Below are 15,158 nucleotides of genomic sequence, written 5' to 3' on the forward strand. Positions count from 1 at the left end.
GTCTTCAACTTTAGTTTCTGGACACAGTAGACTTATGCACAAATGGGTGGAGGCATCCCGAAGGCTGTTTCACACACTCCTGCTAGATTTTACATGGTCCCCCAACATAGCCTTTCATTCTCCTTTATAGATGTTTCTCTCTCTTTAACATGTAAATTCCATTGTTCCATAGGTCTTTGGAACTTTACCTTTCCCATACTATAGAAATCTTTCATGTTGCCAATATTGTCAGTAGCCTTTGGGAAAAATAAACACACTGCTTAGCCTTGCTTATCTGGCTAGTTGTAAAGATCCTAACATCCCTTTGAAATCCAAACAACTGCTGCACTTATCTAAAAATGCAAATTCCCTTCACACCTTACATGCTAAGACCCCATTGATGTTTACTCATTAGCATTTCAAGTACACTTCTGCACCTAATCTCTTTCGATAATTTCAAGCTGGCAGTCCCCCTGACTCCAAATATAATTAACTCACACAGAGACAACTACCCACACTCACACCCATAAACCTACTTGACAATAAACCAGAATAATATTATGAAAATTATTACACTTTCGTAAAGGGAGACACTTTAGATATATTATGTATAGTTTTGTAGTTTTGTCATAAAGTTCATTTGTTATCCTTCTAGTCTTGGAGGACAGTACTGTAGCTACCTAATATATTTCTAGTGATAGAGTCATTATGACATAGAAGGAGTCCATTTGACAACTTGAGTCCATACCAACTCTCTGTAGAGTAATCCAGTCTATCCCTTTCCCCTTCTACATCCCTATTCCGCTGCATGTTAATTTCCTTCAAGTATCAATTCAATTTCATTTTGAAGTTATTGATCGTCTCTGGAACCACCACCCTCAGAGGCAGTGGGTTCCAGGTCATCACCACTGGCTGTTGAAATAAAGTTCTTCCCCACCGCACAATGTATCTCTAATCATGTAATAGAGTCCTGTGCATTACACCCATTTTTAGTTCAATGCTGTTGGGTGTGTATCAGGTACAGCACTGTGAGAAGGGAGGGAGAGTGTGTGAGATGGATATTTACAGCTTTTGGGGAAGGAGAGAGGAAAGAATGTTCTGCAGGAACTAAAATTGTCTGCTCTGAATTTCTATCCTCTACTGAGTGACAACTTTTGTAAACTCCTTTTACAGGATATTAGAAAGGGAGGATTTGCAGACAGAAACCTCAAACTAAATGTCGCGTCAAGATCTGACATTCACTCAATTCATCGGGAGCTGAATATCACCGGCCTTTGAATCTAGAAGGAGAAATGTTTGTCTGCTCTGTCTGCTTCAAAAGGTTTTAAACATCAGGGGTCTGGAAAAGCATCGAGACACACATACCCGAGTGAGAGTGTTCCAGTGCAGTGACTGTGGAAAGAGCTTTAACCAGTTTCTCAGCTTGAGAAAAACATCACCATTCACAGCGGCGAGAGACTGTACACGTGTTCTGTGTGAGGACGAGGCTTCAATTGATCAGAGAACCTGGAGAGACACAAGGACACGCGCACCATGGAGAAACCGTGGAAATGTGGGGACTGTGGGAAGGGATTCAAAACCCCATCTGCGTTGGAAATTCATTGGCGCAGTCACACCGGGGAGAGGCCGTTCGCCTGCTCTGAGTGTGGGAAGGGATTCACTCAGTCATCTCAACTGCAGACGCACCAGCGAATTCACACTGGGGAGAGGCCGTTCGCCTGCCCTGAGTGTGGGAAGGGATTCAGCCACTTATCCAGCCTGCAGTCACACCACCGAATTCACACTGGGGAGAGACCGTTCACCTGTTCTGAATGTGGGAAGAGATTCAGTAACTCATCCCACCTGCGGAGACACCAGCGAGTTCATTCTGGGGAGAGGCCGTTCACCTGCCCTGTGTGTGGGAAGGGATTTAGTGATTCATCACCCCTGCTGATGCACAAGCGAGTTCACAGTGGAGAGAGGCCATTCACCTGCTCTGAGTGTGGGAAGGGATTCACTCGGTCATCCTACCTGCTGACACACCAGCGAGTTCACACCGGGGACTGGCTTGTCTGTTCTGAATGTGGGAAGAGATTCACTCGGTCAAGCGACCTGCTGGCTCACCAGCGGCTACACACTGGGGATAGGCCGTTCACCTGTTACGTGTGTGGGAAGGGATTCCCTCGGTCATCCACCCTGCAGACACACCAGCGAGTTCACACCGGAGAGAGGCCATTCACCTGCTCTGAGTGCGGGAAGGGATTCACTCGGTCATCCCACCTGCAGACACACCAGCGTGTTCACACCGGGGAGAGGCCGTTCACCTGCTCTCAGTGTGGGAAGGGATTCACTCGGTCATCCCATGTGCTGGTGCACCAGCGAGTTCACACCGGGGAGAAGCCATTCATCTGCTCTGAGTGTGGGAAGGGATTCAGTGATTCATCTACCCTGCTGAGACACCAGCGAGTTCACACCAGGGAGAAGCCATTCACCTGCACTGAGTGTGGGAAGGGATTCACTCACTCATCCCACCTGCAGACACATCAGCAAATTCACAGCAGGGAGAGGCCGTTCACCTGCTCTGAGTGTGGGAAGAGATTCACTTGTTCATCTGAGCTGCTGAGACACCATGACTGTCACACCAATTAGAGACCTTTTAGATGCTCTGACTGTGGCTGTTAATTGTGTGAATTGAGGTTAAGTATATACAGGTGGACATCATGGATTGGATAGTTACTTGAGCACATATAAAGAGACCCTTACTGACATAGAGTGGATTCAAGTCAGGAGGTATGTACCTGTAATGTTTCACTCGCTGAATAAATCTATACCGAGTAAGGACTGGCTCCAGTTTCCTCCTTCACCATCAGGCTGTCAGGATTATAACATGGTAATGGAGAATGCTTGTCTAATGGTGGAGGTTGGAAACTAAAGGAAAATAAAATTTCAGACAGAAGCTTACAATCTGAGTAGCTTTTGTGAGAAATGGCTGAAAGCAAGTGGAAATTGTCAGGGTCTGATTACCCGCTGATGTTCTCGGAGTCTGAGCCACACGACCAGTGGAAGAATGAAGTGGATTTTTGGACACGGGTTACGTCCCTACCAAGGAGGAAACAAGGTCTGGTCTTGGCATCAGAAGCAAAGTATTTAGTGAGCTGGATGCCCGTGAGTTGGATACTGATGAAGGTTTGAATCTTTTATTCGGGTTCACTGATGAGATTTACAAGAAAGATGATCTATTGGATGCCTATGAAGCATAGTTGGACTTTGACAGGTTTCGAATGAGAGTGAAAACATCTTTAGCAGATCTGGATATCACAACAAAAGACAGGATTGGAACAGCACTAATAGGTGAATGAACCCCAGGAATGACCAGGGAATAATTAGCAGGTGTTTCAGGTCTGACTCAAAATATCATTACGTGATGAACTGCCCAAAGTGGAAAATAAGGGTCTTCGAAGTAACACATGATACAGAGAATTCTGAGGCTGAAGATGATGATGATGATCGCTCTGAAGGAATTGTAGTAGTCACAAGGAGATTTGCTCCAGTGATGAGTGTGTTAGTCACAGACTCATTCAACTGTGCTGTGTTAGACAGTGGCTGCACCTCGATAGTAAGTGGATCAGTTGGTGAAAATGTTATCCAGATTCACCTCGTAATGAGGATTGACACAAGGAGTGTGAAAGTTCGCCTTGTCTTTGTTTGGTGATGTGAACACATTGAAGTCACTAAAAAGAGTGGGGATTTTTGCAAAATAGCTGGAGTCAGCCACTTTATCAGGACTGGTGTAGCCTCCATTGAGATACCCTTACTGTTGAGTAGACCTTCCATGACAAAGGCACAAATGCAACTGGACATGGAGCAAGATAAGGCAACTGTTTTTGGAAAGTCAGTGGATCTGCAGTTGACTCAGTCAGGACATTATCGTCTCCCCTTAACAATACCTGATGTTTCTAATCAGAGTGTTTGAGAAGGATTAATGGCATCAATAATAAGAATCAGAGAGAACAAAAAGCAAATTGTCTTGCAGATTGTTTGTGCGTATTGTTACGATCCTGGTCCGGACCGTTAATGTTTAAAGAGAAATTCGAACACCCAGTGATAACTGAAAGAATTACACCACAAGGTTCACATTTTCAAACAAAAACAAACTTTACTGTATATATAAAGAACAAAAGAATATTAAAAACCAGCACTACGAACTTAACTCATGCTGTAAACCCAGTTCTACTTTTTAACTTGCCCCCAAGAGTTCCCTTATACTTAACGATATCTTGAAGGTTCATTCGCTTCTGTTCCTGGGACCATCCCAAAGGGATGTCAAAGCTGTCCAGAATTCACTTTAATTCTCCTCAGTATTCCAGCTAATCTCCAAGCTTCACCATTTTATGGGGGTTCTTCCATTAACTTTAGGCTAAGAAACTACCCCCCAACTTTCCTTTCAGACCTGTAAACTGTGGATTCCTCAGTTCAAGCGAGGGCTTCACTACCTTCTTGCTGAGGGATTTAAACATTAGGGTACACCCCTGGTTCCTGATGGCCCTCTCGGCTTCTAGTCCCACAGTTGGTTCACAGCTCCTGCTCCCACAGCTAGCTGCTTCCTTGTGACCAGTAGACTGCCTGCCAGAATTCCAACCAAGGCTCCACCCTCAAATCACTTATCCCGATGGTAACAGACACCAGTTGGGATGTCCAATAGATGTTGACATTAATTAACTTTTAGCTTCAAAGCCAAACCTTTTGGCCCTGAGGTCTGCATGAAGAATTCACCTCTCTCACAAAGACAGGACAATAATTGTCAGACCCTATGTCTCCAGGTCTCCAGCTAAAAGAGCCCACCTGCCCTTTTACAGTTTTTACCCTTCAAGCTTTGACTTCTTAAGTCACCCTGGGCCACGCCTTGTGATTGTCAATTCCATTAGGGTGTTTTTGTCAGATTCTCAACCCAGGATTTCCATTTATCTTAATTTTTTTAAAAACCCAATTCCCAAACAAAGCTTTATATTCCTGAAACACGAATGATGAAACTAGATATTCACAACATCTTCCCCAGGAAGAAATGGAAATGTATCACACTCGTAATATCCCATTCAGAATATGACAACTTACAACCTGCTGTACATCTTAACAGCAGCCATGATCTTATCAAATGGTGGAACAGGCTCGAGGGGCCAAATGGCCAACTCCTGACCCTGAAGCCTATATTTTCCTATGTTTAACTATCTTACAACCAGCAATAGACATAATAATCCCTCCATTGTCTGCTTCAGGTTCACAAGTCTATCTTGATAACAGCACACTGTTGAATTCCATGTCCAGAACTAACAGCCCACTGAAGGTGTAAAATATTACATCTTGCAATGTTTTCTGAAAGTTTTCTTCTTACAATAATTATAGTCCAAAGCTCCTTCTGCAAGAGGAGAGACCTCATTGCTGTTCATATGTGAATTTTCAGCTTCAGTTTTTAAAACAGTCTGTTCAGAGTTCACCTTTTGAACTTTATTTTCTTCCATGTTTGTCGTTTCTCCATTGTTTCAATCCAAAGAGAATGTCCTGGTCAATTTCACATTGAAACTGTCTTCCTCTTGCTCAGTTGGAGCTGGAGTTTCATTTTTATGTTCATTTCCCAGACTCAAACATTTTGGATTCTCTTTTTGAGACAGCAAGTTCCAAATGGCTTCTTTTTGTGTCGTTCCTTCATTGGTCAAAATCTTCTTTAGCCATTTTAAGAATGTTGTTAAAATGGTTTTAATGTTCAAGCAGAAAGGTTCAATATTCCTGTTTGGAGCACATGGGATCTTGGGCTTCAGAAATAGAGGGATCTGGGGACAAAAGCAGGGAAGTTATGCTGAGCCTTTATAAAGCTCTGGTTAGGCCAGAACTAGAGCATTGAGTCCAGTTCTGGTCACCACACTTTAGGAAGGATGTGAGGGTCCCTGAGAGGGTGGAGAGGAGATTTACCAGAATGGTTCCAGGGATGAGGGATTTTAACCACAAGGTTAGGTTGGAGAAGCTGGGGTTGTTCTGCTTGGAGCAAAGGAGGTTGAGGGGAGATTTGATAGAGGTGTACAAGATTATGACAGGTTTAGATAAGGTGGACAAAGAAAAGCTGTTCCCATTCGCTGATGGTACAAGGACGATGGGGACACAGATTTAAGGTTTTGTACGGGAGATATATCTACATCACTGTTCCCTCACTGTCACTGGGTCAAATCCTGGAACTCCCTCCCTAACAGCACTGTGGGTGTACCTACACCACATGGACTGCAGCGGTTCAAGAAGGCAGCTCAACACCACCTTCTCAAGGGGCAATTAGGGATGGGCAAAAAATGCTGGCCCAGCCAACGACACCCACATCTCATGAATGAATTCAAATAAAAAGATGCGGGGGGGGGGGATGTGAGGAGGAACGTTTTTACACAGCGAGTGGTAATGACCTGGAACTCGCTGCCTATGAGGGGGGTGGCAGCAGAGACGGTGAACAGTTTCAAAATGGAATTGGACGGGCAGTTGGGGGAAATAAACTTGCAGGGCCATGGGGAGAGAATGGGGCAATAGGTCTGACTGGTTTGCTCTGCAGAGAACTGGCATGGACTCGATGGGCTGAATGGCCTCCTCTGTTCTACAGGCGGACATCCATTGACTGAATCAGGCAGCAGAAGACATTCTGTGATTCACAACTGTTTTATTGATAAACTATAGTTCAGGACAAATACCAGTTTCCACTCTTCCCTTCCCGATCCTCTCCTGCAGAAGCAGCACACCCCACCCACCCCCAGCTCTTAAGTACAGGCTTCACTGAGCAACACCTGCTCTCAACTCACCCTGAAACTTGTCCTGTTTACTCTTAAAGGGACCTGCATTTCCAACATTGCCATCCTCTGCCTTGGTGACTCTGTGATCGAAAGAAAACATTTTCAGCTGCTCCAGTCTCTCCAACTAACTGAAGTCCCTCATCCCTGGTGCCATTCTCGTAAATCTCCTCTGCACCCTCTATAAGGTTCACATCTTTCCTAAAGTGTGGGGCCCAGATATAGGGTTCCATTCTAGAGGGATAGAATTGAAAAGCAGGGAGGTGATGTTTAACTTGTTTTGAACCATGGTTAGACTACACTGGGAGTACTGTCAACAGTCGTCATCTCCATTTAGAAAAAGGAAATAGAGGCACTGGAGAAGGGGCAACAAAGATTCACAAGAATAATACCAGAACTGAGAGCATTTAACCCTCAGGAAAGGCTGGGGCTGCTTTTCTCTGGAAAAGAGAGGACTGAAGGGTGACCTGATGGAGTCTTTAAGATTATGAAGGGGTTCAATAATCTAATAGGGATTTCATGACAAACCTCTTTACCCAGCGAGTGGTGAGAATGTGGAAGTCGCTACCACAGCGAGTGGTTGAGGTGAACAGCATGAATACATTTAAGGAGAAGCTAGATACATACATGAGGGAGAAAGGAATAGAAGGATATGCTGATGGGGGGAGATGAAGAGGGGTGGGTGGAGGCTCATGTGGAGCATAAATACTGACAGAGACCAATTGAGCCGCATGTCCTGGCCCTGTGCTGTGGACTCAATGGAACAGAAACAAATGTATTTATTTTAGATCTACCTGTAGTGGTAGGAAAAACACTATTTACTCTCCAGGATAAAATAAATGTCGTTCATCAGCTTTTGTGGATTATTTCAGTGGAATTGTGCACTCCCAGGCTCAAAGAGCATCAGCCACTGGAAGCAAAGTCATGAGACTGCCCAGTCCAGTAGAAAGAAACACTCCGACCCTCCCACTTCACCAACTGTCAGCATGGACATGGTTCAGTCCTGGATGTGATTAACAGCAGCAATAACAGCAGAATCCAACCTCTGGAATCACTTGTGAACTCGCTGATGTCTCCGCAGGCAGGATAAATGAGTAAATCCCTTCCCACACACGGAACAAGCGAACGGCCTCTCTCCAGTGTGAACCCGCTTGTGTGTCTGCAGATGGGATGACTGAGTGAATCCCTTCCCACACTCTGAGCAGGTGAACGGCCTCTCCCCAGTGTGAACGCGCTGGTGTGTCAACAGGGTGGATGAATGACTGAATCCCTTCCCACACACGGAGCACATGAATGGCCACTTCCCGGTGTGAACCCGCTGGTGTGCCAGCAGGTTGGAAGAATGACTGAATCTCTTCCCACACACGGGGCAGGTGAACGGCCTCTCCCCGGTGTGAACTCGCTGGTGTCTCAGCAAGTCGGATGACGTTCTAAACCTCTTTGCGCAGTGAGAGCAGCGGAAAGGTCTCTCCTCAGTGTGAATGCGCTGGTGGGCCATCAGCACCTGAGAGCTTTTGAAGCCACTCCCACAGTCAGAGCATTTAAAAGCTCTCTCATTTGTGTGAGTGACATGGTGTCTCAACAGGCTGGATAACTGAGTGAACCCCATCCCACACTCAGTGCAGGTGAACGGCCTCTCCCCGGTGTGAACTCGCTGGTGGATCTGCAGGCTAGATAACCGAGTGAATCCCTTCCCACACTCTGAGCAGATGTAGGGTCTCTCCCCAAAGTGAACTCGCTGGTGCCCCCGCAGGGTGGATGAATCACTGAATCCCTTCCCGCACTCAGAGCAGGTGAACAGCTTCTCCCTGGTGTGAACTCGCTGATGCCTCCGCATGTGGAATAAATGAATGAATCCCTTCCCGCACTCAGGGCAGGTGAACGGCCTCTCCTTTGTGTGAGCTCGCTGGTGTGTTTGCAGGTGGGATGAATCACTGAATGCCTTCCCACACTCCGAGCAAGTGAATGGTGTCTCCCTGGTGTGAACTCGCTGGTGCCTCTGCAGGTGAGATGAACCACTGAATCCCTTCCCACATTCTGAGCAGGTGAATGGCCTCTCCCCAGTGTGACTGCGTCGATGAGTTTCCAGCTCAGATGGGAAGTGAAATCCCTTCCCACAGTCCCCACATTTCCACGGTTTCTCCATGGTGTGGATGTCCTCGAGACTCTCCAGGTTTGATAATCAGCTGTAGCGTGTCCACACAGAACAACTGAACAGTCTCTCTCCGCTGTGAATGGTCAGACTATTTTTCAGGCTATGTAATTGGTTAAAGCTCTTTCCACAGTTAGTGCACTGGAAACACTCTCACTCAGGTGAGTGTGTCTCGGTGCTTTTTCCAGTCGCACTGACGTTTAAAATCCTCTGAAGCACACAGAACAGACAAACATCTCTCACTCTAGATTCAAATGTTGATCATATTCAGTTCCCATGAATTGAGTGACTCTGCCAGGTCTTGATGTGATGTTTGATTTCAGATTTCTGCTTGTAAATCCTCCCCCTGTAAAAGAAGTTTACAAAAGTCAACACTGTCAGTACAGGATAGAAATTCAGAACAGACAATTCTAGTTTTGATGGAACATTCTTTCCTATCTTCTTTGAGCTGCCCACTGAATGGAAATACGTCTGGATTGCTCTATAGAGTCGGCATAGATGCGGGTTGCTGAATGGGCTCCCTCTGTCGTAATGACTCTGTGACTTGAAATAACTAATGTAGCTATAGTACTATATTACAAAACTAGAAATAATAATAAATGTGTTTTATTACAAAACCATAAACAATATATCTAATATGTACCATATCACAACACTAGACATATCTCTGTCCTATATTAATTAAATGTCAGCCATCTCCTGGGGAAACCACCCCTTTAATTGTGAACATTAGGAAAGAGACCATCCTTTTAGCCAGACAAATAAATATGTCAAGCTGAGGGAGCAAAGGATGTCAATGTCTTTAAGAGAGAGAGACCTGGGCCAACCTTTCCAGAGTCTGCACCCTCCCTGGATTCACTTCCTTTCCCTTCAGTTCCTGCAAGTCAACAATTTCCCCCCAGAATGAGAAAAAAAATAGAAAGGGGGAGAAAAGAAAGTGTTTTACTCACAGATGTTGGACACAGGAGGAAGTTTTAGTCTGTGTGAAGCTCAATCTTAATTCACACAAAGCCCGCGCTCTGATTGGCTGGAGGACCATAGGCCTTCCGGTCCTCCAACTCTTCCCATTGGTCAAACCCTCAGCATGAAGGGAAGGGGCGGGCTCTCCCCCGCACATGCGCAGCTTCCCCTCCCGAGTTTTCCGAGCGGCTTCTCGCTCTGGCCGGAGCCGTCAGCCGGTTGCCTGGAAACCTTGGCTCGAGGAGGGGGAGGGGGAAGGGGAACAATGGGTGGGGGCGAGGCTCCCGTGTCCGCGCGGCTGGCCTGCAGACTGGAAACCGAGGACGTCACCGCGGAGCAGGGTGATTCCTATTGGCTGATTCAGGCAGGGTTCCATTGTGGACGTCACAATGCGGAAGTTGGACAATGAGCTTCAGACTGAAACTTCCTCCTCTGGGCAACATCTGTGAGTAAAACAATGTTTCCCCCTTTGCATTTCTTTTCTCATTCTGGGGGGAAATTGTTGACTTGCAGGAACTGAAGGGAAAGGAAGTGAATCCAGGGAGGGTGCAGACTCTGGAAAGGTTGGCTCAGGCCTCTCTCTAAAAAGAATTGTGATACGGAGTGAGAGTGTTTCCACTGCACTGACTGTGGAATGAGCTTTAACCAGACTGAAAACACACTGCCATTTATAGCGGGGAGAGACTGTACACTTGTTCTGTGTGAGGACGAGGCTTCATCTAATTGTGGAACCTGGAGAGACACAAGGACACTCACACCATGGAGAAACCATGGAAATGTGGGGACTGTGGGAAGGGATTCAAAGCCCCGTCTGAGCTGGAAACTCATCGGCGCAGTCACACCGGGGAGAGGCCGTTCATCTGCTCTGTGTGTGGGAAGGGATTCACTCGGTCATCAGAGCTGCTGAGACACCAGCAAGTTCACACCGGGGAGAGACCGTTCACCTGCTCCGTCTGTGGGAAAGGATTCACTCAGTTTTCAACTATGCTGCGACATCAGATAGTTCACACTGGAGAGAGGCCATTCCCCTGCTCTGTGTGTGGGAAGGGATTTACTCGGTCAACCCATCTGCTGACACACCAGCGAGTTCACACTGGAGAGAAGCCGTTCACCTGCTCTCAGTGTGGCAATGGATTCGGGGATTTCTCCAGCCTCGCGAGACACCAACGGGTTCACACTCAAGAGAGGTCCTTCACTTGCTCCGAGTGTGGAAAGGGATTCACTCTTTCATCGAACCTGCGGAGACACCAGCGAATACACACCAGGGAGAGGCCTTTCATCTGCTCTGAGTGTGGAAAGGCATTCACTGAGTCATCAAACCTGCTGAGACACCATGGCAGTCACACCGATTAGAGATCTTTTAGATGCTGTGACTGTGGGTGTTAATTGTAACAATTGAAGTTAAGTATATACAGGTGGAGTGTATTGATTGGATGGTTACTTGAGCACATATAAAGAGACATTTACTGAGGTAGTGTGGAGTGGAGTCAGGAGGCATATACTTGTAATATTTCACTCTGTGAATAAATCACCCTTCAGTGTCGCTGTGTTAAAACCCTGGAACTCCCTTCCTAACAGCACTGTGGGTGTGTCTACACCACATGGACTGCAGCAGTTCAAGAAGGCAGCTCATCACCACCTTCTCAAGGCCAGCTAGAGATGGGCAATAAATGCTGTCCCAGCTAGTTATGCCCTCATGAAAGAATTTAAAAAGAGAGAAATTTCTGCCATTCAGCAGGATTGCAATCTTAGGATCATGGAATTCCGCCCTTTTTTTGTATTTTTTTCCAACCTCCGCCTCCTCAGAGGTCGATTTGAAACATATGACACGTCAAATGTGTTCTTTTCAAACTGTGCAATGTATTGACTGTGTGTCGGACGCGGTGCTGGATCGCGAGCTGCCGGGTGAGGAGGGCGGGATCGAATGCGACGTGTGAAGGTCACAAAGCGCGGGGGACAGTTCCAAGATTGCATGTGGCCAGGAAGGCGAGGCGGCCGGTCGGGCGGGACATCCGTGCAGACTGGGAGGAAATCAGGCGGCTGGCAGCTGGCTTCCAGAGAGCACAGTTCGCAAGCATGGTGCAGAGGGCCAACTGTGCAGCTTTGATCTCCCCTTTCCCCCTGCCCGTGGCACCTGCTTTAAGATCACCGATACATTCAAATATTTTTAACGACATATTTAACAATGACGCGCCATAACTTATCCATAAAACTGTTTGTTCTGCCCCTTCGACTGTCCTCAATAAAATGTTATTTGGAGGACTCATCCTCTTCCAGAGCCTGTGGATTTCAGTTCGGATTAACAAGTTCATTCAAAAAATCTTAGAGCGATGCCCCAATAAAAACCTCAATGACCCAGCATTTTTATGAGCCAGTTCTGCAGATCGAAAGACTCCCAGCTTCACCCTGTGGACTCGACTCAACTCTACGATGCCAGCTGGGGTTCAGCGTCTCCGAGCTCGAGTGAGCAGAGTTCCCGGTCTGGAGCATTATCCACTGTCAACTTCCAGCTCAGGCCTGTCCCGGACAAGCTGCTTTTTCTCCTTCTCTCTCCCCCAATAACCCCGGACTCGCTGTGGGCAAAGACTGACGAGAGCTCCCTTTCAGACTGTTGGGCGCCCTTGGCCCGAAGGTCTCTCTCTCTCTCTCAGACCAGTATGTGTGAGTTTAGGGATGGGGGACAGTTTTGCTGAACTTTTGCGTTCCAAACTCGTTTTCTCGGTTATAAAGCACTGGGTCATTGGCCTTTCCTCCTACTTGTGCCCGAATCTCTGTATTCTCGAAAGCTGCTTCACTTTATTGACCAGCAAGGAAAGTTGAACACGACTGCATCCTTGAAAATTAACAGCAACAATTGTGTCGACAGGAGACATGGAATGTTCAGTTTGTAATTTTGTTTTAACAAACCCTGCAGAACGAGGTAATAATCTGAATTGTAGAACCATGGCTGAAATGAGTTTGGAGATTGTGGCTGCCCCCATATGTTAGGAGGAATCAGTTACAGTGATTCAAAGTTCTTCTGTCCATAACAGTGATTTGTATTTGGAAAGGGGCTTTAATGTCATCAAGCTTCCCAAGGTGCTTCACAGGAGCATTGGAAAACAAAGTTTGACACCGAGCCACAGGAGAGAGTAGGTCAGATGCCCAAAAGCTTGGTCACAGGGGAAGGCTTTAAGGAGAGGCTTAAAGGAGGAAAGGGAGGTAGAGAGGCGGAGAGGTTTAGGGAGGGAATTCCCGAGCTCAGTGCCCAGGCAGCTGAAGACACGGCCGCCAATGGCGGAGCGATTAAAATTGGGGATGACCAAGAGTCCGGAATTTGAGGAGCACAGAGGAGGGCTGTGGAGGTTATGGAGATAGCGGTGAGGCTGTGGAGGGATCTGAAAACAGCGAGGAGAATTTTAAAATGGGGGCGTTGCTCAACCAGGAGCCAGTGTAGGTCAGCGAGCACAGGGGCGATAGGTTGTGGTGTTTTACAATCCGAGCTCTGTATTTGGAGCTAATGAGATCAGATGTAGCCCTCGATTCATTTCCTTCAACTTCAGGCAGAGGGAGTTAGACTCAAGGACACGTAATTGGGTCACTGAGTCCAACTGGACCTCCCCAGCCAAAGGGAGGAAATCAGTCAAGAATTTGACCCTCTTCCCAATAGTCTACATTTCAATTATATTTCAACTAGATTGGAATTGTCCCGGATATTATCAGGGTCCGGGTAGAATCCTCAGCAAATATTCCCCAACCAACAAGGAAATAGGAGTTGGGTTCACTGAGAGTTTGACACAGAAGACGATGTGAGACGATTTCAGTTGTAAAGTTACACACAAATTTATTACACTAAGAAAGCATGTGATTTGGTCATTATACAAAGAATATAATTTGCAGAGCTAAATAAATCCAGAAAATAAAAGAGAACTCGTTCTTATTTCTACAGGAGAGTCCAAAATTCAAACTTTACTTGTAACAGATATAAGAGTTCTCAGAGAAAGTAAGGGTATCCATCAAATATTAAAGTGATATTACCTTAATCCCCCAGTGCGTGAGATTTGCTCGGTTCAGAACAAGTCTGAAGTCAATCGACGAGAATCTAATGAAGCTGAAGATTCGAGATTGGGTTGAGATATTTATCATGAATTTTGGGGTTTTATGATTAACGGTTACGTGGAAGATGTTCATTTGATCAATCAGAGACCACCCCTATCCTATAGTTGGTAAAAGGACCACCTATTACAATTTCCAGGAAATGTTATTTTGAATTTATTCCTGAAAACTGGACTTTATGTAACACTCATATTAGTCAATGTTGCTTAGTCAAGGTGCTGTGTCCAGTAAGATAATAAAACTTGAGGCCCAGAGTTTTGTTGATCTGTTTTGTGACTTTATTTATCAGGGCTAGTGTTGAAGCTTGTGTGCGAGTGTCATAGCAAGACCCAGAGAATTCCATGTTTGAGGTGTGCGGATTTCTTATCAGTTAATTCAGATTGGTTGCAAAGGAAATTAACCTTGCTGTTTTAATAAGTGAGTTTAGACCCCTGTTCAAATATGTTTTCCTGTGAGTTTACCAAAAGTGTTTTTTAACCTAATCTTCCTGTGTTAATTCCATATTCTTTGACCTTGACTCCTTCACACCGCATCCCCTGGTGCCATTGTCGTCAATCTCCTCTGCACCCTCTCGAAGAACTTCACATCTTTCCTAAAGCATGGGGCCCAGATATAGGGTTCCATTCTAGCGGGATAGAATTGAAAAGCAGGGAGGTTATGTTCAACTTATTTTGAACCATGGTTAGACTACACTGGGAGTACTGTCAACATTTGTGATCTCCATTTAGAAAAAGGAAATAGAGGCACTGGAGAAGGGGCAACAAAGATTCACAAGAATAATACCAGAACTGAGAGCATTTAATCCTCAGGAAAGGCTGGGGCTGCTTTTCTTTAGAAAAGAGCAGACTGAAGGGTGACCTGATGGAGTCTTTAAGATGATGAAGGGGTTCAATAATCCAACAGGGATTTGATGAGAAACCTCTTTACCCAGCGAGTGGTGAGAATGTGGAACTCGCTCCCACAGCGAGTGGTTGAGGTGAATAACATGAATACATTCAAGGGGAAGCTAGAAACATACATGAGGGAGAAAGGAATAGAAGGATATGCTGATGGGGGGAAATGAAGAGGGGTGGGTGGAGGCTCATGGGGAGCATAAATACTGACAGAGACCAATTGAGCCGACTGGCCTGGCCCTGTGCTGTAGACTCAATGGAACAGAGACAAATGTATTTATTTTA

At 46.0% G+C, this 15,158-nt stretch overlaps 4 protein-coding genes across 4 annotated transcripts in view; 2 read left to right on the top strand and 2 right to left on the bottom strand.

Moving 5' to 3' along the window:
* LOC144697388 (uncharacterized) overlaps positions 1-2,931 on the top strand; it is a 51,348-nt gene extending 48,417 nt beyond the window's left edge. The window contains 1 exon segment of the mRNA XM_078569367.1: positions 1,501-2,931. Coding sequence (XP_078425493.1) covers positions 1,501-2,640 — 1,140 coding nt within the window. The 3' untranslated portion in view covers positions 2,641-2,931.
* LOC144697383 (uncharacterized) overlaps positions 1-9,257 on the bottom strand; it is a 32,689-nt gene extending 23,432 nt beyond the window's left edge. The window contains exon 1 of the mRNA XM_078569361.1: positions 7,837-9,257. Within this exon, the coding sequence (XP_078425487.1) occupies positions 7,837-8,919 (1,083 nt within the window). The 5' untranslated portion in view covers positions 8,920-9,257. The remainder of the gene's footprint in view (positions 1-7,836) is intronic.
* Positions 1-15,158, bottom strand: part of LOC144697423 (uncharacterized) — a 512,621-nt gene that overhangs the window by 205,990 nt on the left and 291,473 nt on the right. The window lies entirely within an intron of this gene.
* On the top strand, positions 10,337-14,432 carry LOC144697234 (uncharacterized). Its single transcript, XM_078569151.1, has one exon. It carries the CDS (start codon positions 10,645-10,647, stop codon positions 11,236-11,238), a length of 594 nt encoding a protein of 197 aa, XP_078425277.1. The 5' UTR covers positions 10,337-10,644; the 3' UTR covers positions 11,239-14,432.

This window comes from Cetorhinus maximus, chromosome 23, assembly GCF_964194155.1.
Source record: "Cetorhinus maximus chromosome 23, sCetMax3.hap1.1, whole genome shotgun sequence".
NCBI lineage: Eukaryota > Metazoa > Chordata > Chondrichthyes > Lamniformes > Cetorhinidae > Cetorhinus > Cetorhinus maximus.

What these genes read in the sequence shown, in the direction of transcription:
- LOC144697234 (XM_078569151.1), top strand. Translation starts at nt 10,645, where the DNA reads ATGGAGAAACCATGGAAATGTGGGGACTGTGGGAAGGGATTCAAAGCC.